Consider the following 24222-nt stretch of genomic DNA (forward strand, 5'->3'; position numbering starts at 1 on the left):
TGCCCACTTTCACATCCCCACTATAGCTGCCCACTTTCACATCCCCACTGGACCCCTACCACCAGAGCAGTTGCATCAAGTTTGGGACAAGTGATACCTGTACAAATATTTGCCCCCCATCCCCCCGTCAAAAAAGGTTAACTAGGGCCTTGGTCAACTATCCATGAACAGTTGTGCAGCCAATAGTATCTTATACAAAATTAAGAATAGATGCAAGTAATATCCACTGCATGCTCCATTGGATGTAAAATGTCCCTATCACAAGTTGAGTGGTATATATATAGACCATAGTAAATCCTTCATTCCAAATGATCAGGATTTCCTTGTTTTGACTCTGAGAGATAATCAACAAATTTGAAAATATCTGTCCCATGTCCTGCCCTTATAATAAATCCTGTTGATTAATGCCTTCCGTATTAAACCATCATGATGACGAAACTCTGTTGTTGTTACAGGAGATTCTGAGCCAGGAATTCAATGGCCAATCTGAACGTGCATTTACAAAAGGAAAACTGACACAATTATAGGTCATAATGTAAAATTATAGAGAGATAATATATCAACCTTGTGGTATAAGTCGGAAAAATCACTTGAATCTGTTGATTTTGGATAAAGAATCAACAGATTCGTGTGATTTCTTCATTACTGAGTATTCTTGAAAACATCTAGCCATAAGGAAAGTAAGTGTTTTCATGCCTAGGAGAGAATTATTTCGGTGGATCCAGACTGTGACTGAACAACTGGCGACATCACAGTGGAAGAAATCAATACCACTTCAAAATAGTACAATTTCATTTTCACAGGCACCCTCCACATGTATCGAGATCGCATGCTCTGGGATCTGACACAGAGCATCAGGTTCTTCACTGGTTCTTGCACACATTTCCGTTCTCAATCAGCCTGCTTTGAACATCAATAATGCCAAACTTCATTCACATTTTTTTCCAGAAATAGTGTCGAACATACTGATCTGAGGACTGACAAATCAGACTTCATTGGTACAATATTTGCAAAACTATTTTAGAATATCTTTAACTGATTCTTTTCATTGACTATTACTTCATTTCCTCAATAATCTGGAACTCACGAACTGGCACGACACACCCTAAATAGGCTCCACATGATCTGCTTATGTGGGAAACACAGTTCATATGCTGCCCCTTCCAAAACAACAAACAAAATCAGACTAGAACGATTACAAGTTTTACATCTGCTTGCAGTGTAGGTTACGGTGATGATTAAATTAGGGGAGTGTTAATCTAGCCCAGTGGTAAAGTTATTGTCTTGTCTTAGTGGCTTGTCTTTCTTGGGTTTGATTCCTGGCTGCTATCTTTTGAATCACTAAAGGAAGGTTCTGTTTACAATATACAATGACCTTTATACTTTAATCGAAGAAAAGATTATGTGTTCAAAGCTGTAAACTGGAATAACATGATAATATGAATGCTGTTAATTATTGTAATTGCAGTACAGTCATATCAGTGTAATAGAGTGCATTATATATTTGAGGGGACCCACTGACGTGTGAGAGTGTGAGTGAGGATGAGGGTGAGGGTGTGGGTGAGGGTGAGGATGAGGGTGAGATTATTGCACTTATTTTGCAACGTGCATGTGTGTGAGTGTATGTGTGAGAGAGTGTGTGAGTGTGAATGTGTGTGTGAGTGTGTGAGAGAGTGTGTGAGTGTGTGTGAGTGAGAGACTGTGTGAGTGTGTGTGCATGAGAGAGAGAGAGAGAGAGAGAGAGAGCACGCATATGTGAGCTTGTACTAGGCCATTTTTAATAGTGCTAGCCCACTGAAATACTATCCGCAGTTTAACATAGATACCCCGCTCAGACACAGTATACTGACTTCGAGCCAACTAGTCCGTCTTTTATCCCTTAATGCTGAACGCCAGAGAGAAAAAAGCACAATCTTTTAACGTCTTTTGGTCAGACACGCCGGGGATCGAACCCCTGACCTTCCGCTCACCGTCCACTAGACAAATGAGTCAGTTAGAGGAGGGGGCACTCCGTAGAGATGTGAATACTTATTTCATCTGTAGGTCAAATATATTTGACCCTAAACAGTTCTGACAAATAGTAACATCTGCTTTACAGAAGAAACATGGGATTGTGCTGACCTTCCCTACAAGGTCACTTATCCTAAAGTCAGAAATCTACTGAGACAAATAAAAAGGTTCACTCCATCAGTGAGTTGAACAGACAAATGCAGGAAAACACTATCCATGTGGAAACACCAAGCTCTGCTACTTGAACATAAGCCTTCTTAAGACAATTTGCCCTTTTCAAACATCTTTCCTGTCCTTTCAACGAAATTGTTAATACCTAGTTCAGACACACTGTAACAAGTCCTCCCAGCAGAATCATGAAATATTCAAAGAGCAGAAAAACCAGCATTGAGAAAGTTGTCTTTTCTCACTATACAAACACAAAGAAGATGTTACATATGCTCTGTTATGGGCAATAAAAGCACAAAGAGGCTACTACAGTTGATCCCGTTTTTGCCAATCTCTGCATTTTCTATCCAGCAAAAACATTCTATGTGCATAAATAAAGGTTTTCTGTAGCTTTATTAGCTTCCATCGTTGTAATAAAATGACATGTAATGCTCTTTGCTGCTGTGTGGCCCAGACAAGACATTTTTCCTGAGACTGATTAATGCAAATGAAGAGAACGCACATCATCTAGAGTCCGTATCTAAACTTCAAAGAAGTGCACCAATTGCTATGATTATCAGAAGTTGCATTCAACGGGTGACAAAGCTGTCTAAATTGAAATCAAATTTCATAGAAGGACTTGCAACGATCTCTGATGCGTGATAAACCATTTTTTTTTACCAGGATTGATCTGAGCCTCAACCGGAGGTTGAAGTGACTCCCTCGAGTTCTGTGAAGTGTTACAAGCCTACAAGCACTGGACAGTATTTCCTTGGAGATATCCAGCATTGATTCCAGACCATCTCTGGTAACGTTGGAAGGAGCAGAGTACACAGAAAACAGTTTTTGGCAATTTCAACAAGTATTGATGAGCGAATTGATGAGGCTGGAAGACATAAATCCATAAATGACATTTGGACATGTCAAATTATCTTTCAGACCTTTTTTTAACATTAACCTTGAACTAATGGTTTTCGAATGCTGTTTAACAACAGTCACAATATTCCATCTATATCAAAGACTCCTTTAAAAATCGAGCCTGGACCCATCAAACCATGAACTGAAAACAAACTCAAACTTTATCTATCCACACACACCATTGTGGCTTGATGACCGAAGGAAACCAAGCCACCGAGCTTAACAGAGTACATTTTAGTCTCTTCTATAACTGGGAAAGGGTGCCACTATTTCTAATAAAGTTCAACAGGGGAATAACTTGAACTGACTTGAAGGATTTATCACCAACTTTGGCAGTTCCTGATAGTCCACCACAAGCATAATGTCAATGTGAAAAGTGGCTTCAATAGAATCATATCACAGCCTGCTGTTGTTTAATAGTTTGATGTATGGATAGGACAAGTGTCAGGGAATTAGTGGCCAATCATTCAAACAAAAGACAGAAATTATGCAAGAATTTCAGTGAGTTAGTACACTTCAAACAAGTGGTGAAATGAAGCCAATGAAATAGTGGTGATCATTTTCTATACATTCTTTGATGTAAATGAATCATCAGATGCTGTCAGAAAATAAATCTCTATCTTGAAATCTATACATATAACATAATATTTTATATTTCCTAAAGGGAAAATTCTTCCATCACATGAAAGAATAATGTGATTCAGTGTGAAGTTATGCTGGCATCAATACAGTCATACAACAGCTCACTCCATAAACCTGCCACTCTTCTCAAGAATGACCTTGGTTTGGCTGTTGATTCCGTACGTTCCACTCTGTCCTCAGAATGTCTTTTCAAATCACATTTTTTAAAAACCAGTTTGATGTCAAGTAATTAACCTTCCCATCTTCAATCAAATATATCAGACATTTTACTGAGTGCATGACTTGTAAAATATTGAATCTACATGGGGAACTGTAAAGACATGGTACTATGTGTGTCTATATATAGTGCTTAAAGAAAAACAACAGAATTATTTACAGTGCAGTTTGAGCTAAAATCTAATCAGTTTGAAAAAATTTTTGGGGAAAAAGCTATGAATTATCTGCGCAAGGAATAACATGGCCTGCTGGCAATGACTTGTTTTGTTTGTTTGTTGTTAAACGCTGCACTCAGCAATATTCCAGATATATGACGGTGGTCTGTAAATAACTGAATCTGGACCAGGCCATCCCGTGACTGACATCATGAACATCGATCCACGCCATTTGGGTACGATGACATGCATCAACCATGTCAACAAGTCTGACTACCCGATCCGTTAGTCGCCTCCTATGACAAGCATAGTCGCCATTTACAGCAAGCATGGGTTGCTGAAGACCTATTCTTCACGGGCCATGGATGTTGTATCTACTTTCAGAGATCCTAGAGATCAAACATTCAACTATTTTGAAATATAAATCAATTTTGAAAAAGAGTTGAAATTCTTGTTGAGCTCTAAGAATACAATGTGAAACAAAAATACTTTGGATTTAAATATTCCTTACATGTAATCTACATGTTAAACATACATATCTCCATACTATGAGTAGTCAAACATGTAGGAAATATTTGAATTAAGACATCATGGATGATACTTGTTGACTTCATCATTGAAAAAATTTTAATGAGAGTACCATCAGAACAACTTTTATCACTTGCTTAGCTAAAAACAGAAATTGAAGCTCTGGAAATGAATTCAACTACACTGAAACCCTTTTACAGGGATGAGAAGGTTTTAAACAAAAAAAACCAACCCAAATGTTAGCTGGGGACCGAAGGGACTACCGGTATATAATTTATGTGTACATTGTAATGTCATATACACAAAAGTGACCATTGATGTTACAAATCTGCAGATCCATGGAAAATTCTCTGTTATACCCCAGAATCACTCCATATCAAGCTGGAGATTGTCAATAAATGGTAATCATATGTGTAGCCTTGATGTCGGTTTTGATATTGTGTTTTATACACTGCTCGGTTCATCACAAGTTAACTCATCTGCCTTTAAGACCTCCTCCTAAAGTAATTATTGGTGTAGCCTTTATGTCTGTGTTGATATTGTGTTTTACATACTGGCTGGTTCATCACACGTTAACTCACCTGTCTTGAAGATCTCCTCATGGACAGATGCTGGGTGCAACAGCTCCACGTCATAGTTGGCAGAGGAACTTGCATTCTGCTCTTCCTGGAACAGAGGACAATTCCAACAGTCAGCCGTGGGGGGAGGGAATAATTACTGTAAACCTTGTGTTTGTTTGTTTGTTTGTTGTTTTATGCTGCACAGCATTGTTCCAAATGTATGACAGAAACCTGTAAATATTTGAACTGGATACAACCATCCAGTGATTGATATTATGAACAATGTTCCACCATGCTGGAGTATATTAACATGCAACCAACAGTCACTGTCGGACCGTCTCATCCATTAAGTCGCCAGTTATAAGCAGCATAGATTGCTGGGGACCACTTTTAACCTGGAATCCTGCATGATAAAATCTTGTCAGTATTGCTAGCAGGAAAGTGGTAACCTTTGGGATGCACATATTCTCAAATATTTGAAGATCAACTGTAGCAAGAACTAATATAAACTCAAATATTTGAAGATCAACTGTAGCAAGAACTGAAACAGCTGTCATGAAACATGTTTTCTATTTCTTTATTAAACTTTGGATATAAAGTTAGTTAGCCATCGATATTATTTCAGTAATATGAAGGGAATGATGACATGAACCAGGGATCGTAATCTGTGTAAATCTAGGATCAGTATCCATAAACAGCAGATCCTGGTACAACTAAAAAAAGCAACTCTGCACAGTGAATCTTCAAAGGCATCACAATTAATATCTGATCAGTGATAATCTGCTGATTAAAGCAAACTGATTGGAAAAATAATAATCTGGAAACAATCTTTTAGGTGCTGTTCTTGGAATTAGTGGAGTTTACAAAAAACTATTTAGCTTTTTAAGTACAATTCCTAAATTAAAATAAAATCAAACTTCCTTACACTAGAATGACTTCCTTACACTTATGTGGCTCTTGCTAGCATAACAAACACTGACACAAAAAGTATCACATTTCTGAATCTATATTTTTTTCAAATTTTCTTCACAATTCCCTCTCAAGTTATTTCCCCTGGGTGTAGACAGAAGATATCATATTGCCAACATTTCCAATAACCTTTTATATAAGTCATAAAATCTGTCAGGTATAGAATTCAAGAAAAACAATTCAGTCAACAAAAAAGTCAAGAAGGAGATGGCAACAAGTCTATGTGCGAATCACAAACAGATGCTGACATATTTCTCCCTGGAGCAAAGACATAAATATTTGATAGTGAACGGATGTTCTTGGCATGAATTACACATGAACAGCTTGAGGCATGATTAAAGGTGCCAAAATTTTCTCTCCACAACTCTGGAAAAAAGCATGCCATGTCACAACAACATCTTAGATACCTCATCACAAGTGCATCCCATCAATGATAGAGTTTCTCACACTTACATATTTTGATGACTGATTTTTTAAAATACCTTCACAATTTATAAAAAAATACATATGGAATTCTCTAACCTGCCATTAAGATTATAAGTTGAGATGAGATGGGGTTTAACATCGCGTTCAAGGTTATTGCACTAAAATAGTGATGTGTGTGTGTCTGTGTGTCTGCGTGGACTAATGCTGGTTTTTTAGTGCTAGTATTGAGTGAGTGAGTGAGCATAGTTTTACGCCGCTTTTCCAGCAATATCACAGCGGGGGACACCTGAAATGGTCTTCACACATTGTACCGAAGTTGGGAATAAAATCGGATCTCCTGCGTGACGAGTGAATGTTTTAACCACTTGGCTACCCCACCACTGCTAGGACGCTGATATGCCTTTTCCCAGGATTAACCCCACTCACAGTATATTGACTCCGAGCCGACTAGTCTTTGCTTTATACCCTAAATGCCAAGCACCAGACAGGGAAACAACAAGTACCATCTTTTAACGTCTTTGGGTATGACATGAGTGAGTTGGGTTTAAGTTATATCATGGTGTATCAGCTTAATGGGGGAGGAAAGCCCGAAGTGATGCAGGTCTTGGACGTTTACTACTTCAGTGAAACCCACGAGCACGGGTATGGTGCTGACAAACCTAGTAACATAATCGGGGCGAATCGGGATTCGAACCCACAATCATAGGTTTCTGGCATGCCCAAGGGACGCAATTCTGCACAGGGAATCGCGGCGCCTTAGACGACTGGGTTACCCTGTGCCCCCTAGTATGACATGATTAAGGATCAAACCAGTGACTTTCTGCCCTCCAGACAGATGTTCTACCCACTAGACCACAGAGGTAGTCCGGAGTCCAGAGTAATTAGAAACACCTTCAACTGTTAGGTAGACTGACATCATAAACTTGTCTTGGGGGCATGGGTGGCCAAGTCACCCTGCAATTCACAGTGTGGAGTTGTGGGTTCGCTCACCAGTTGGCCCTGATTATGTTTCTACGTTTGTCTGCACCATTCCCCTTCTCGTGGGTTTCACAGAAGTGGTAAACATCTAACACTAGCATCTCTTCGGGCTTTCCTCCAACATCAGCTCATAACATTAACTAATCAGACACTCATAATGGTGTAAGAAAGAATTGGATGTAACTTGCTAGGACTGCCAATTTGCCCCAGGTTAATCCCCTTAGATATATATACAGTCAATGTGCAGACTTGAGCCCAAGTATGCAGCTGGACAAGCAAACGCTTTGCCTACTGGGCTCCAGTCAGGGCTCCATTCATGCTCCAATCAGGGCTCGATCCAGGGTTCGAGTCAAGGCTCCACTCAGGGCTCCATTCAGGGTTCGAGTTAAGGCTCCACACAGTGCTCCACTCAAAGCTCCACTCAAGGCTCCTTTATTCAAGGCTCCAGCAACACTTTCCACATGCTGACAGCAGCAGATTCACATTCAGTAATCAGTGTTAATTACTGTTGCCAGTTTGCTGTCAAGGTCAGATGCCTTCCTCTGACTCTCCCAAGTTGTTGTAGAATATTGGATCAATTGTCCATACACAGACTGTGACCTTCATTAATGATACACTGATAATCACTGGTGGGGTCAGATTGCTACTCATCCACTCATCCATATGCTTCAACTGCTGATAGAGACGTGACGTAGAGACCAGTTAGAGATCTAATTGCTTTTTATCACGCTTCACTGACTCGGATTTCTCCACATGTTTCTTTGGAAAGGAATTCTTAGCACTTTTCAATCACACTGAATTCCTTACACTCACCAGTGCCAAAATTTAAATGTCTACTTCAATGGAGAGGATTTCAAAATTCCTCAAAATTCAGGCAAACTTTTCATAGCATTTCAACAGCAAGGATATAACAGCATTTTTTTAAGGTCTATAAAAACATTTATTGAATATTTCCCTCGGGAACAAAAAAGCTGAGAGAATGTGTGAGCCAGGTTATTCAGTGTACAAAAATGCACATGTCAATTATTCACTGGTGTTTGCACATTGAGAAGTTCTCATCGCTTCTTAAAATGTTTTCAAATGAACAATTCATCACAAGAACACAGCACCAAAGTGATGCAACTGCGTAATGGTGTGTCACTGACACACATATAAGCTTGTTGAGTTTGCAGTCCATATATTATTTATCTGGTGGAAGGTTAAAAGGTAAATTGAGAGAGCCCTTACCTCATTGTTTCAGTTTGTGATTTCAACCATTAGAATGTGCAAAGAAACTTGATGAACTGTGAGTGAGTGAGTGAGTTTGGTTTTACGCCCCTTTAGCAATATTCCAGCAATTTCACGGCGGGGGGACACCAGAAATGGGCTTCACACATTGTACCCATGTCGGGAATCGAACCCGGGTCTTCGGCGTGACGAGCGAACTCTTTAACCACTAGGCTACCCGACCGCCCCTGATGAACTGTGAGTGAGTTGGGTTTAATGCCACTTTGAACAGTATTCCAGTTGTATCATGGCGTGTCAGCTTGATGTGAGAGGAAAGCTCGCAGGTCTCAGATGTTTACCACTTTGGTGAAACCCTTGAGCAGGCCTATGAGTATGGTGCTCACAAATCTAGAAACATAATCAGGGCAAACTGGGATTCGAACCCACGACCATAGCATTTAAATTTGGGTATGCCCAAGGGATGTAACTCTGCACAGCGCCAGCGATGAATGGGCCACCTGTGCCCCCTGATGAACTGTGTATTGGAGACAATTTAGAATTAAAAGTAATAATATTCCCAACGGACATCTTATTACATTTGTATCTGGATTCAAATGTGTCAGGTGCGATCAGGTAGCCTAGTGTTTAAAGCGTTCGCTCGTCACGCCGAAGACCTGGGTTCGATTTCCTACATGGGTACAATGTTTGAAGCCCATTTCTGGTGTCCCCCACCGTGATATTGCTGGAATATTGCTAAAAGCAGCGTAAAACCATACTCACTCACTTTAAATGTGTCTGCAGAACACTATCTACACTATTCTCAGCAATAATTCAGCCGTGATGAGGTCAGGTGAAAAGAGGTTTAACGTCAAGTTCAAGATTATTGCACATATATAGCGTACTATGCCACAGTTTAACATTAATACCCCACTCAGACACAGAATATGAAGCAGACCATTCCTTGTTTTATCCCTTTTAAGACAGGATCTGTGCAAGGATCACCCAAACCCTGCATTTCTTAGTTTAACTGTAACTGTAAGACTGTGAAACAGAAATGTCTAAAGCTGCGATTTGAATGTGGAAATAATGGGAACAGATTGGTCCACAGAGATGCTGCAGCAAATGAGAATGTTCTTCTGCTGAGAGTACGAGTTTTTATTGTGATTGAGTACGGTTTTACGCCGCTTTTAGCAATATTCCAACAATATCACGTCTAAGGACACCAGAAATGGGCTTCACACATTGTACCCATGTCGGGAATCGAACCCGGGTCTTCGGCGTGACTAGCGAATGCTTTAACCACTAGGCTACCCGACCGCCCAGTACAAGTTTTGACACGAGGAACTGTGAGGAGATGTTGTTGTTGAGATTGGAGTGTTTGGTTTGGAGAGTAAATCGGTAAGAGTTCACTGAGGCAGGAAGGTGCAAGGTTGTAGGCATTGATAAGGATCTTATAGTAGACTTGTGTAGCAACAGGCAGCCAGTGGAGCTCCATAAGACGTTGGGAGACATGATCAATCTTGGAAGATCTGAAAATAATCCCAGCAGCTGTATTCAGATGGGCCAGTCCAATGTATGTATGTACTTCTGGTTGGAGATAATTGGTGATGACCTGGGCACGATGTGTTCTGATATTGTCAACTTGCAGGTCAAAATTTCAGCTGATGATTCTAGTCAAAGGAACAATGATAGGCTCCACATGATATGTTTCAACATATCGCTGGCAAATCAAATGTCCACTCACAATAACCATCTGTGTATTGGAGACAAAACATGAATTCTTCTGTAAACATGGTGAAATGCCAATGACGCACAGCCCGTCCCTGATCTTGCCAAGCTGACCCTAATCTTTGCTGGATTGTCTGGTCCAGACTCGATTGCAGACCGCAGTCATATAGCTGGGATATTGCTGAGTGCAGCATTGAACAACAAACAAACAAAACATACTTCGCCACCTATATGGTGATCTGTTAGGGTCACACCCTTCACAGGATGTCTTGCCGCAGAGAGACGTTTTTTTGTAGATGTTGAAATTTGCCTAGACAAACATCTAGTCTCTGAAATGAAAATATCGTACAGAAAAAAACCAGTTGTTCAAATATCTTAATAAAAATAATATAAAAGAGAGCCCAGAGACTCTCTTCATTTTCTGATACTGCAGTAATCTAGACTTGCCAAACATTATAGACTTGCATGGGCTGTATTTGATATATATTTGTATCAGGGTCTGTAAGACAGACTAAAATTTGCCTTCCTATTATTGTACAGAATTCTCTATTGGTAACAGGAGCAGATTTGAATCTGTTGTGTAGTGCAATTTATGTAATGAGATGATCATGTCAAGGTGTTGTTTGTTTTGGCCTGCCACCCCCAGGTCTCATTGCAACCCCATTCGTTTGACGGTTCTTGTCCCACAGTCAAGAAATTACACTTTTTATTTTGCCAAACATTTTGGTAACTTAGGTTGTTGATGTTCCCTTCTCCATTGTACCCACAATTCAACATTTTGTCTTTTCATTGAGATATTGTCCTGAAGGCATTCTTAAGCCTATTCTCAGCTCAATTGCATTAGTGATTGTGAGTTCCACTAGAGGCGCACACACTTTGGTTTCTCTACGTGCACGTGCATCACATCCTGTTCATGCATGATGTGAAATTTCATCGTGATTAGATGTTGCATTCAGATGCATCGCCAGAGTATTGAGAATGTACATTTTTTCTTCTATGACAATATTAAACACAACTTTTGGGGGCTACAAATTAAGTGTAACTGCATTTGTTGAGCTCAGTGTTTTGTGTGGGTTTTCAATCTGAACGAAGGAAACACTGATACCAGCTGTTGAACAAAGTATTGCCCTGTATATGCTCGAACATTTTAGTTTGTTAAATCATTATCCTTGACCCGCACATATTTCAGGCATTGAGAATGTGGACCATAGTTGTACATATGTTTTCAAAATGCCTGCCAACAATGATTGAGTAAGAAGTTTGATTCAATAAACATTATCTAAATAAAAATATAAATGTAATCTACTTTAAATTGAAAACACAAAAGGTTTATCTCCTAAATAAAATATCAAACAAATCTTTGGAATTTGCACCCATAAAATACAACAGAGTTGTAATCTTATTCAAGAAGATTTCTTACATAGCTAACACAAAACACAAATGCAGTCAATTCAAAGAACCCCTTTAATGTGGCTTCCCTGCCATCATCGCCAGTCCCCTGGATCAATGGTGGCGAGTCATGACATGATGAACCTGCATCAGAAGCAGTAGCAGGACAAGAATCAATCAATACTGATAATCTATAAGAAAAATCACCACAAAATGACTAAATCAACAACGACATGTGCAGCATTTCAACAGGTCAGTGACCATTTTCCCAAGTAATCAAAAACACAATGTAATCACCGAGTGTTTGGCCAGTAATCAGTACAGACTACTGTCAGTACACGGTGATCCCACGGTCTTCTTCCCCCGTATGATACTGCTGTTACCAGTAAACGTCTTCGTTACCAACTTAAAGACACCAAACCAGATGTGATATACTCTTAACAGAAGATGCCCCCTCTCTTGCTGCGATGGTATTTCAGGCAAACGTTAATGACATATAGAGACAGTGTTTATTGATAAGTTAGTTTTACATGTCTAGAAAAGATAATTCCTGAAGCAAAGAGAAAAAAACACATTTCTTTCTTTTCTGGCTGTCTTATCGAGTGACAACTAATTTGATTTGATGGGACTTTAGGCTTTTTACATATATTGCCTATGGGTGTTTGAAGCGAGGCTTTCGGGACACTGAACTCCACTGTTTTCATTAGGCTGAAGAAAACATGTAAATAGGGTTTAAGTTTGATAATGTCTCATGGCACACAGCTGGCAAAGGGTAGGTGAAGACTTGACTTTAGATTAAAGTGAATGTGAAGGTATGACTATAGGAAAAGTGTTACTGTAGATCTGACCACAGGCAAAGGGTATGTGAAGACATGACTTCAATGGTGGAAGACCCAAGGCTGTAGTGACTCTGTACTTGGGTCCTACAAGACACCTTCAAGGCTGTAGTGCCTCTGTACTAGGGTTCTACAAGACACCTTCAAGGCTGTTGTGCCTCTGTACTAGGGTCCTACAAGACACCTTCATGGCTGTAGTGCCTCTGTACTTGGGTCCTACAAGACACCTTCAAGGCTGCAGTGCCTCTGTTCTAGGGTTCTACAAGACACCTTCAAGGCTGTAGTGCCTCTGTACTAGGGTTCTACAAGACACCTTCAAGGCTGCAGTGCCTCTGGACTAGGGTTCTACAAGACACCTTCAAGGCTGTAGTGCCTCTGTACTAGGGTTCTACAAGACACCTTCAAGGCTGTAGTGCCTCTGTACTTGGGTTCTACAAGACACCTTCAAGGCTGCAGTGCCTCTGTTCTTGGGTTCTACAAGACACCTTCAAGGCTGTAGTGCCTCTGTACTAGGGTTCTACAAGACACCTTCAAGGCTGTAGTGCCTCTGTACTTGGGTTCTACAAGACACCTTCAAGGCTGCAGTGCCTCTGTTCTTGGGTTCTACAAGACACCTTCAAGGCTGTAGTGCCTCTGTACTAGGGTTCTACAAGACACCTTCATGGCTGCAGTGCCTCTGTACTAGGGTTCTACAAGACACCTTCAAGGCTGTAGTGCCTCTGTACTAGGGTCCTACAAGACACCTTCATGGCTGCAGTGCCTCTGTACTAGGGTTCTACAAGACACCTTCATGGCTGTAGTGCCTCTGTACTAGGGTTCTACAAGACACCTTCAAGGCTGTAGTGCCTCTGTACTAGGGTCCTACAAGACACCTTCATGGCTGTAGTGCCTCTGTACTAGGATTCTACAAGACACCTTCAAGGCTGTAGTGCCTCTGTACTAGGGTTCTACAAGACACCTTCAAGGCTGCAGTGCCTCTGTACTAGTGTTCTACAAGACACCTTCAAGGCTGTAGTGCCTCTGTACTAGGGTTCTACAAGACACCTTCAAGGCTGTAGTGCCTCTGTACTAGTGTTCTACAAGACACCTTCATGGCTGTAGTGCCTCTGTACTAGGGTCCTACAAGACACCTTCAAGGCTGTAGTGCCTCTGTACTAGGGTCCTACAAGACTCACCTTCATAGGGATTCCTGTAACGGTGGCAGACCCAAGGCTGTAGTGCCTCTGTATTAGTGTCCTACAAGACTCACCTTCATAGGGATTCCTGTAACGGTGGCAGACCCAAGGCTGTAGTGCCTCTGTATTAGTGTCCTACAAGACTCACCTTCATAGGGATGCCTGTAACGGTGGCAGACCCAAGGCTGTAGTGCCTCTGTATTAGGGACCTACAAGACTCACCTTCATAGGGATGCCTGTAACGGTGGCAGACCCAAGGCTGTGGTGCCTCTGTATTAGGGACCTACAAGACTCACCTTCATAGGGATTCCTGTAACGGTGGCAGACCCAAGGCTGTGGTGCCTCTGTATTAGGGACCTACAAGACTCACCTTCATAGGGATTCCTGTAACGGTGGCAGACCCAAGGCTGTAGTGCCTCTGTATTAGGGACCTACAAGACTCACCTTCATAGGGATGCCTGTAACGGTGGTAGACCCAAGGCTGTAGTGCCTCTGTATTAGGGACTTACAAGACTCACCTTCATAGGGATGCTGGTAACGGTGGCAGACCCAAGGTTGTAGTGCCTCTGTATTAGGGTCCTACAAGACTCACCTTCATAGGGATGCTGGTAACGGTGGTAGACCCAAGGCTGTAGTGCCTCTGTATTAGGGTCCTACAAGACTCACCTTCATAGGGATGCTGGTAACGGTGGTAGACCCAAGGCTGTAGTGCCTCTGTATTAGGGTCCTACAAGACTCACCTTCATAGGGATGCCTGTAACGGTGGCAGACCCAAGGCTGTAGTGCCTCTGTATTAGGGTCCTACAAGACTCACCTTCATAGGGATGCCGGTAACGGTGGTAGAGCCAAGGCTGTGGTGCCTCTGTATTAGGGTCCTACAAGACTCACCTTCATAGGGATGCCGGTAACGGTGGCAGACCCAAGGCTGTAGTGCCTCTGTATTAGGGTCCTACAAGACTCACATTCATAGGGATGCTGGTAACGGTGGCAGACCCAAGGTTGTAGTGCCTCTGTATTAGGGTCCTACAAGACTCACCTTCATAGGGATTCCTGTAACGGTGGCAGACCCAAGGTTGTAGTGCCTCTGTATTAGGGTCCTACAAGACTCACCTTCATAGGGATTCCTGTAACGGTGGTAGACCCAAGGTTGTAGTGCCTCTGTACCAGTGACACCAGCTTGTTGTAGAGGAATTTGCCAGACTGGCTGATTAGAACTTCACTAGCCAGGATTGATGACACCTACAAACACAAATTCCATACAGTTAAATGGCTAGATTTTGTCACTGAGTCACAGCAAAAGGCTGGAAAAATTGGAGTTATATGTGGCCCACATCTCATTCCATCCCGTGTAGCTTCTAGGTTACAACAGGGCCTCGGCTATCTACGCCGGTCATGAGGATTCGGTGGTCGGGCTCAGTGACTTGGTTGATAGCATGTCTTCCTACCCTAACAGCGTGGATCATTGCCAGTAACATTGAACACTGTCTTGTCTGGACCAGACTTCATTATTTAGAGGTCGCTGTCACATAGCTGGTATACTGCTGAACGTGGTGTTAAACAAAAAACATGTTATCTTTCGACACAGAACAACACATAAACACATAAAACAAAGACTTAATTAAGTAGTAAACATTGTAGTTGTAGAGTGTTTCACCAGCCTACGCTCAAGCTGTTTGTGAGATGGCTAATTGATGGCATTCTTTAACATCAACCTTACTACAAACGAACACATTCGGGAAAATAAGAGTGGATTGTTTTCAAGTTCCATTTGCTTGGCATTTTCAATCGCAGATAATACTTTTTGCTACTACATTGTATAACTGCCTATGTCACTGACTTGTCACAGTGAAACATTTTGACTCAAGTTTTTGTGGAGACACCTCCATGAAGATCCGGGGGTCTTCAGCAACCCATACTTGCCGTAAAAGGTGACTATGCTTGTCGTAAGAGGTGACTGATGGGATCTGGCGGTCAGGCTCGCTGACTTGGTTGATGCATGTCATCGATCCCAATTGCGTGGATCAATGCTCATGATGTCAATCACTGGATTGTCTGGTCCAGACTCGATTATTTACAGAGCGCCGTCATATAGCTGGAATATTGCTGACTGAGGCGTTAAACAACAAATAAACAAACAAAGAAACAAACAAACTATAACGGATTATAATTATAGGTCCCTTTGAGTTCATTCTAACCGTAGTTTACTGTACATACAATTCCTTCTATGTGAGGCTGAGAACAGTCAACCTTCATACCTTCAATCCCTGGGCAAGTCCACTTATTTGTAAGAAAATGTCCGTCTCAAGGTTAGATTGCCCTTAAATTGAAAATGTCCACGATAAAAGAACGTCATGATGTTTTCAACATAAATCAGAATTTTAAACCTTGTGCTGATGCCTCATGTGACAAATGTAATTTCGTAAATCCAGTTTACAGGTAACATGGCCCTCCTAATTGATGCTCTGAGAACAAATTCTTCAAATAAATTCAGGAATGAAGTGACAAACCTTATAGAAGTTTTCTGATTACGAAGGCTGAAACCATTCACCATTGCTCTGGTGCACAATGTCACTGAACAAGTCGATAAATTACCCTTGATTGCCACTGACACACATTTCTATTTGCGTTGAATATGTGAACATTAGGTGGCTAAAATTTGGTACTGATGTACATTTTTTTGTCTACCGTATGATGATCTAAATTTATTTACAGTCAAACACTGATATCTCAAAGGTTTATGTGTCGAATGTACAGTTGTCTTAAAGTAAATGCTTCCTCCCTGTGTATTCCTTTTATATTCATCAGTTTTGTTTGTGTCGAACTTCGGAAAATGCGAAGTATTTACGTAGGTTCCTTCAACTTCTACTCAACGGTGTTTGACTGCAAAAAAGTGATTTTGTGAAAATAATTCATATCTTTTTCCTCATACCTGTAAAGACAAAGACAATGACAATGACAAAGACAAAGACAAAGACAATGACAAAGACAATGACAATGACAATGACAAAGACAAAGACAATGACAAAGACAAAGACAATGACAATGACAAAGACAAAGACAATGACAAAGACAAAAACAAAGACAGTGACAGTGGCAGTGGCAGTGGCAGTGGCAGTGACAGTGACAGTGACAGTGACAATGGCAATGGCAATGGCAATGACAATTCTTTATGACCCACAAGGGAATTCTTTGTACATATGAAGTGCTGACATATTGTATACCAAAATTGACATGACAAACAGAGACAATTCAAATATTACAGAATTTGGCAATCATTGAAAACACATACTTGATGGGAAAAAAGATTTAAGAGGTCTACTTGTTTCAAATTGTGGCAATACATATCTTCGGCCAGAAGATAAAAGTACATACTCTTTGTTAAAAAAATGTTGGGGTCAGCTAAAAGTTTCTAGTGGTTGTGTCTAATCCTGATCTAGCAATATTTCCAGCCATATTACAGCGGTGAACACCAAGAATGGGCAGAATCAAACACAGGCCTTCAGGATGACATGTCTATGCTTCAACTACTAGGCTACCCCACCATTCTTATCATAATTAAAAGGTATTATTTTCCACGATCTAATGCCAAGTCAAGGTTGAGACACTTTATTTGGTGCCATGGGTGAAACTAAGACATTTTCTCTATGTTATTAGGGGGCAGAGGTGGCCGAGTCATCTAAGGTTGTTGTGTCCCATGGGTACACCAGAAACCTATGACTGTGTGTTCGAATCCCAGTTCGTCTCGATTATTTTTCTAGCTTGGTCAGCACTATGCCTGTGCTCGTGGGTTTCACCCGAGACTTGTATCACTTTGGGCTTTGTTTCCACATTAAGTTGACATTCTGTGACATAACTGGAATACTGTTTAAAGCACTGTTAAACCCAACTCACTCACTCACTCTATGTAATTAGGATAGGCATGACATGTGAGTGAGTGAGTGAGTATGGTTTTACGCCGCTTTTAGCAATATTCCAGCAATATCACGGCGGGGGACACCAGAAATGGGCTTCACACAGGCATGACATGTAAAATTGACAGACATTACACAATTTTGTAGACAACCCAATGGTTTCTGAATGCTGGGATTTCTTATTGCCCCGAGCCTTTACCCAATTAAAAAAAAAATACAAACGTGAAACAGTAAACACCAGACAAAATGCAAATTAGAAATCCAGAAAACATTCTGTACTTTATTGATTTCTGTGTAATTTCAAACTACATGTACATTTGAAAATGTCTGGTACAGATACACCCTCCCCTTATTTAACATATGTGATGAACATGACCTTATATTACATAGTAACCATATGTATAAATGTATTAGTGAGTGAGTGAGTGAGTGAGTGAGTTTGGTTACAAGCCGCTTTTAGCAATATTCCAGCAATATCAAGTCGGGGGACACCAGAAATGGGCTTCATACATCGTGACATGTCGGGAATTGAACCCAGGTCTTTGGCGTAATGCACAAACGGTTTAACCACCAGGCTACCCGACCACCCCTGTATTAGAGAAGTAGCCCCACTAAGTGATTCACTGTTATCCAGTTCCTTTGACTATGTCAATAAAACAGGTTCAAACCAAACAAATTACATGAATATATTCCGCCTGAAAGTTAATTCACACTATCATTGTTTAGAAGAATTTCCAGTATCAGAAAAAAGAAAATAATAAATTCCCTTATAAAGAAAGTCTCATAAACACATTTGACTTAACGAGTAATGTTGAAAAATATTTATTGTCTGGAAACATGTGAAGAGATGACACAAGTATAGTTACCGTGTGCACAGAATTAATTCAAGTAAAACTAACAATACTGGCAACACAAGAGCAGTGGAATTCAAAGTGACAATTCATTAGTGTTGTCACAATCTTGTCGCAAGAGGGCATCAAGAAAAATATTGGAAAACCCGCAAGAAATCTATGCCAATTGAGAAAACATCCGTGGACAAGCACTCAGAGACGTGTGGAAATAAAATTACAGCGTTAGCGCCGTAATAACGTATGAAATCGTCAATCAAGGCATTATTATGTCAAGCTGTGAGGAAATGATGGCTAAACTTGATAAATAGCCACATCAGGGACACAGAAAATTACGCATTTACCCCAAGCTGAGTAAAATTGAAATCAAATATTTATTTAGTGATCTGTCATTACTTTCCGATCTCCACAGATGAAAAAATGTCCACACGATTAAAACTAGCTATTGATAAAACAAACATAGTAAGCTGCTTGAGGAATATTTTGAGGAATCACAGTGGTGCTAAGCTCGGATAAGGTCCGTTATATTACGCAAGCATTGCAAGATTGGATTCCAGAGGGACTACAAGATATGATGTAGGGAGACATTCAATACTTTTATTCAGTTTCCATCAACCTCTTCGTTCTTCCAGCAGTCCTAGTGAAGTTAAGAAGCTAATACACGATGTGTAATAGCTCCCCAGGCTAATGGTTCAAAGATCGGTTGGTGTTTTATTCTTCTGCTTGACCAAACAGAGGAGAAAAAGAAGTGGCACAATCGGAAAAGAGTGCCGAAGTATTTGTCTCTGTACAGAGCTCACAAATCCATCATTCGTATTTCATCTGACATTTTCTATTAGACTGCTTTGTTGCATAAATAAAGATTTTTTATTTTTTTATTTTTACGGAATCTGATCATGCTTTTTAGGGATTTAAAAAATCATACCGAACATAAGATAAAAAATTCCTTAATTGTTCTGTAACAACATTTTCTAGCGGTCACTATTTTTCTCTCAGACCTTTTATAATATTGTGTACTGATTATGATCAGAATTAAATGGTCCCCAGCAAACTGTGCTAGTCGTACGAGGTGACTAAATGGATCCGGTAGTCAGGCTCAGCGACTTGGTTCATGGCGTGTCAACATATCCCAACAGCGTGAATCGTTGCTTATGATATGAATTATCAGATTGTCTAGTCAAGATTTTATTATCTAGAGACCACCTTCATACTGCTAGAATATGAAATACTGGGTGCCGCATTAACCAACCAAAAAACACATCAACACTCATGCATGCACACACTCACACATCTTTGACAATAAAACCATGACATAGGACAGGTGTAGTAAAGAAAAATGCTACGTTTTTATTTCATATGACATTGCATGACCTTCAGCTTCAGTTTCTGTAGTCCTCACAGCTCTTGCTCCCTACTGCATAATCAGTGACCTTGACCGATGATGTATTATATACATTCCCTATGGAATTATTACATGCATGAAAACTAAAATTATATCCATAGAGGATATTTCATGTGTTGAGTGAAATATCATGTTTCTCTCATCGAGTGACAGGGGGAAAAGGAGTGGCATTGATGCGAGTGAAAATATCTCTCCCCCACTCCACCTGTACGACAACATTGATGGGTGTGATTACCTACAACAACAGAATAACATAATTTGATTTTGGGGGCAATTTTGCCAAATATTACAAAAATTTGAATAAGCATTTTTAAAGTGTTTCAGTATAGCTGTTGTCATTTCCTAAAAGTGTTATATATTAGAGTTTCGAAAAACGCTTATTTACATGTATATTTTGAAAATAAAATTTACACGCACAATAACAGGCAAATTCATCGAAAACAGAAACAAGTTTGAGACTTACAGATTCCAAGATTATGGACCGACCAGTCTGATTGAAAAAATAATAATATTTCATGATAGGTGGCAGTTAGGGGCTATATTGATACTTAATAGAACACATCTTTCTCCTGGGACGCTCTTGTGCCGCCAAACTGTCCTAAAATGGTCATAAACCTCCCGGCATCTCTGCCGTCCTTCAACACGGTTCCACCAGTGGTTGATACACTCAGTGCTTCCTTCATTCACATATTGTGTCTCAGTTTATGAATCAAAGTTTTGTTGGTTTGTAAATTTTGTTCAGATTCTTTTTCATTTATCATTCATTTCTTTTCTCATCTGTGACAAACGGATGGATAATCTGTATGAAACAGTATCAAGATGAGATGATGGTTTCTTCCAAACTTTCTGAAGAATGCCTCCATGGTCTAGTTGATGCTTAAAATGAGTGAGTGAGTGAGTGAGTGAGTGAGTGTTGTTCCTGCCACTTTCAGCAATATTTCAGCAATATCACGGGACAGAAGAAATGGGCTTCACACATTGTACCTATGTGAGGAATCGAACCAGAGTCTTTGACCTTAACGAGCAAATGCTTTAACCACTAGGCTACTTCACCGCCCCTTGTATGGAGTAAATGCTTCTTGTTTTGTTTTGAAAGATTTCCAGATGTACAAACACAACTGACTCAGGTCATTAGCCTTTACAGTTTTGTTAAAGTGTGTTCTCTTATAAGTGAAGTTTCATTCTTAAAACAAATCATTCCCTCTCCTTTGACATGCTAAAGCAACCTTTGCCTGAATTTATTTCTGTTTCATGAGATCACCTTCGTGGCCTAGTGGGTAGAGTGCCTGCCTGGAGAGTTTTTGTTGGTTTGTTTGTTGTTTAATGCCGCACTCAGCAATATTCCAGCTATATGACGGCGGTCTGTAAATAATCAAGTCTGGACCAGACAATCCAGTGATTGACATCATGAGCATCAATCCACGCAATTGGGATCGATGACATGCATTAACCAAGTCTGCCTGACCACCCGATCCCGTTAGTCGCCTCTTACAACAAGCATAGTCGCCTTTTACGTCAAGCATGGGTTGCTGAAGACCTATTCTTCCACGCATCTTCACGGATAGTGGAAGGTCAGGGGTTCAATCCCTGGCCACATCATACCAAAGGCATCTAAAAATGTTACTTGTTGTTACCCTGACTGGTGCTTGACATAATGGGATGAAACAAGGACTGGCCGGCTTGGAGTCAGTATACTGTGTCTGAGTGGGGTATTCATGTTAAACTGCGGCATGGTATCTCAGTGGGCTGGCACTATAAATTGGCATCAGTCCAGACTAGTACAAGCAGCCACACACACACATGCATGCACGTCGCTATATAAGTGCAATAATCTTGGATGCAACGTTAAAACCCATTTCACCTCACCTTGTGTCCCTCGTCAAACTGTGGCATGGTATCACAGTGGGCTTGCAGTATAAAACCGGCATAAGTACAGTCTAGTACAAGCAGACACACACACATGCATGCAGACTTCAGATTGTGAGATGGGTAGTATGGAAAAACAAGACTACTGATTATCTCATAAATATGGAACATAAACAGCGTGAAGCGTGTCCTATTTATATGGTTTAGACTCGAAAAGTCCATCCAAATGCCTAAAGATAGTAGACATAATTTATATAATTATATATATATTCTTCTGTGACTGTATAAGAAATTATCCATAAGCAAATTGAGTGAGCGAGTTGGGTTTAGCGCCGCTTTTAACAGTATTCCAGTTATATCACGGCGTGTCAGCTAAATGTGGGAGGAAAGCCCGAAGTCATGCAGGTCTTAGATGTTTACCACTTCGGTGAAACCCACGAGCACGGGTATGGTCCTGACAAACATAGAAACATAATTGGGGCAAACCGGGATTCGAACCCACAATCATAGGTTTCTGGCGTGCCCAAGGGACGAAACTCTGCACATATTGCAATATACCAGAAATACCAGAAATACCATACCCTTACATGCCAGTGATTGAAAGTTTCAATGGCGTCTGAGTATGGTGACACCAGCCAACTCACCCAATGCCCAGCTGAGTTGGCTACCAGGCACCTAGCTATTCCAACCCTGAATCACCACAGGCATGTATCTCTATGGCTCAGTCGCTACCAGGCACCTAGCTATTCCAACCCTGAATCACCACAGGCTTGTATCTCTATGGCTCAGTCACTACCAGGCACCTTGCTATTCTGACCCTGAATCACCACAGGCATGTATCTCTATGGCTCAGTCGCTACCAGGCACCTAGCTATTCTGACCCTGAATCACAAGAGGCTTGTATCTCTATGGCTCAGTCGCTACCAGGCACCTAGCTATTCCGGCCCTGAATCACTACAGACTTATATCTCTATGGCTCAGTCGCTACCAGGCACCTAGCTATTCCAACCCTGTATCACAAGAGGCTTGTATCTCTATGGCTCAGTCGCTGCCAGGCACCTAGCTATTCCAACCCTGAATCACCACAGGCTTGTATCTCTATGGCTCAGTCACTGCCAGGCACCTAGCTATTCCGACCCTGAATCACAAGAGGCTTGTATCTCTATGGCTCAGTCGCTGCCAGGCACCTAGCTATTCCCGTCCTGAATCACTACAGGCTTGTATCTCTATGGCTCAGTCACTGCCAGGCACCTAGCTATTCTGACCCTGAATCACCACAGGCTAGTATCTCTATGACTCAGTCGCTACCAGGCACCTAGCTATTCCAACCCTGAATCACCACAAGCTTGTATCTCTATGGCTCAGTCACTACCAGGCACCTAGCTATTCTGACCCTGAATCACCACAGGCTTGTATCTCTATGCCTCAGTCGCTACCAGGCACCTAGCTATTCCGACCCTGAATCACCACAGGCTTGTATCTCTATGACTCAGTCACTACCAGGCACCTCGCTATTCCCGCCCTGAATCATCACAGGCATGTATCTCTATGGCTCAGTCGCTGCCAGGCACCTAGCTATTCCGACCCTGAATCACCACAGGCTTGTATCTCTATGGCTCAGTCACTGCCAGGCACCTAGCTATTCTGACCCTGAATCACCACAGGCTAGTATCTCTATGACTCAGTCGCTGCCAGGCACCTAGCTATTCCGACCCTGAATCACCACAGGCTTGTATCTCTATGGCTCAGTCACTGCCAGGCACCTAGCTATTCTGACCCTGAATCACAAGAGGCTTGTATCTCTATGGCTCAGTCGCTACCAGGAACCTAGCTATTCCAACCCTGAATCACCACAGGCTTGTATCTCTATGACTCAGTCGCTACCAGGCACCTCGCTATTCCCGCCCTGAATCATCACAGGCTTGTATCTCTATGGCTCAGTCGCTGCCAGGCACCTAGTTATTCCGACCCTGAATCACCACAGGCTTGTATCTCTATGGCTCAGTCACTGCCAGGCACCTAGCTATTCTGACCCTGAATCACCATAGGCTTGTATCTCTATGGCTCAGTCGCTACCAGGCACCTAGCTATTCCAACCCTGAATCACCACAGGCTTGTATCTCTATGGCTCAGTCGCTACCAGGCACCTAGCTATTCTGACCCTGAATCACTACAGGCTTGTATCTCTATGGCTCAGTCGCTACCAGGCACCTAGCTATTCCAACCCTGAATCACCACAGGCTTGTATCTCTATGGCTCAGTCGCTACCAGGCACCTAGCTATTCCAACCCTGAATCACCACAGGCTTGTAT

The 24222-nt window shown here is 41.3% G+C and overlaps 1 protein-coding gene across 1 annotated transcript in view; it reads right to left on the reverse strand.

The window, feature by feature from the left end:
* Positions 1-24222, reverse strand: part of LOC139445176 (integrator complex subunit 13-like) — a 444879-nt gene that overhangs the window by 24159 nt on the left and 396498 nt on the right. The window contains exons 6-7 of the mRNA XM_071226299.1: positions 14994-15122; positions 5198-5282 (exon numbers count right to left, since the gene is read on the reverse strand). Coding sequence (XP_071082400.1) covers positions 5198-5282; positions 14994-15122 — 214 coding nt within the window. The remainder of the gene's footprint in view (positions 1-5197; positions 5283-14993; positions 15123-24222) is intronic.

The sequence above is a fragment of the Haliotis cracherodii genome, unplaced genomic scaffold (assembly GCF_022045235.1).
Source record: "Haliotis cracherodii isolate W230 unplaced genomic scaffold, xgHalCrac1.p SCAF_6, whole genome shotgun sequence".
NCBI classification, from domain to species: domain Eukaryota; kingdom Metazoa; phylum Mollusca; class Gastropoda; order Lepetellida; family Haliotidae; genus Haliotis; species Haliotis cracherodii.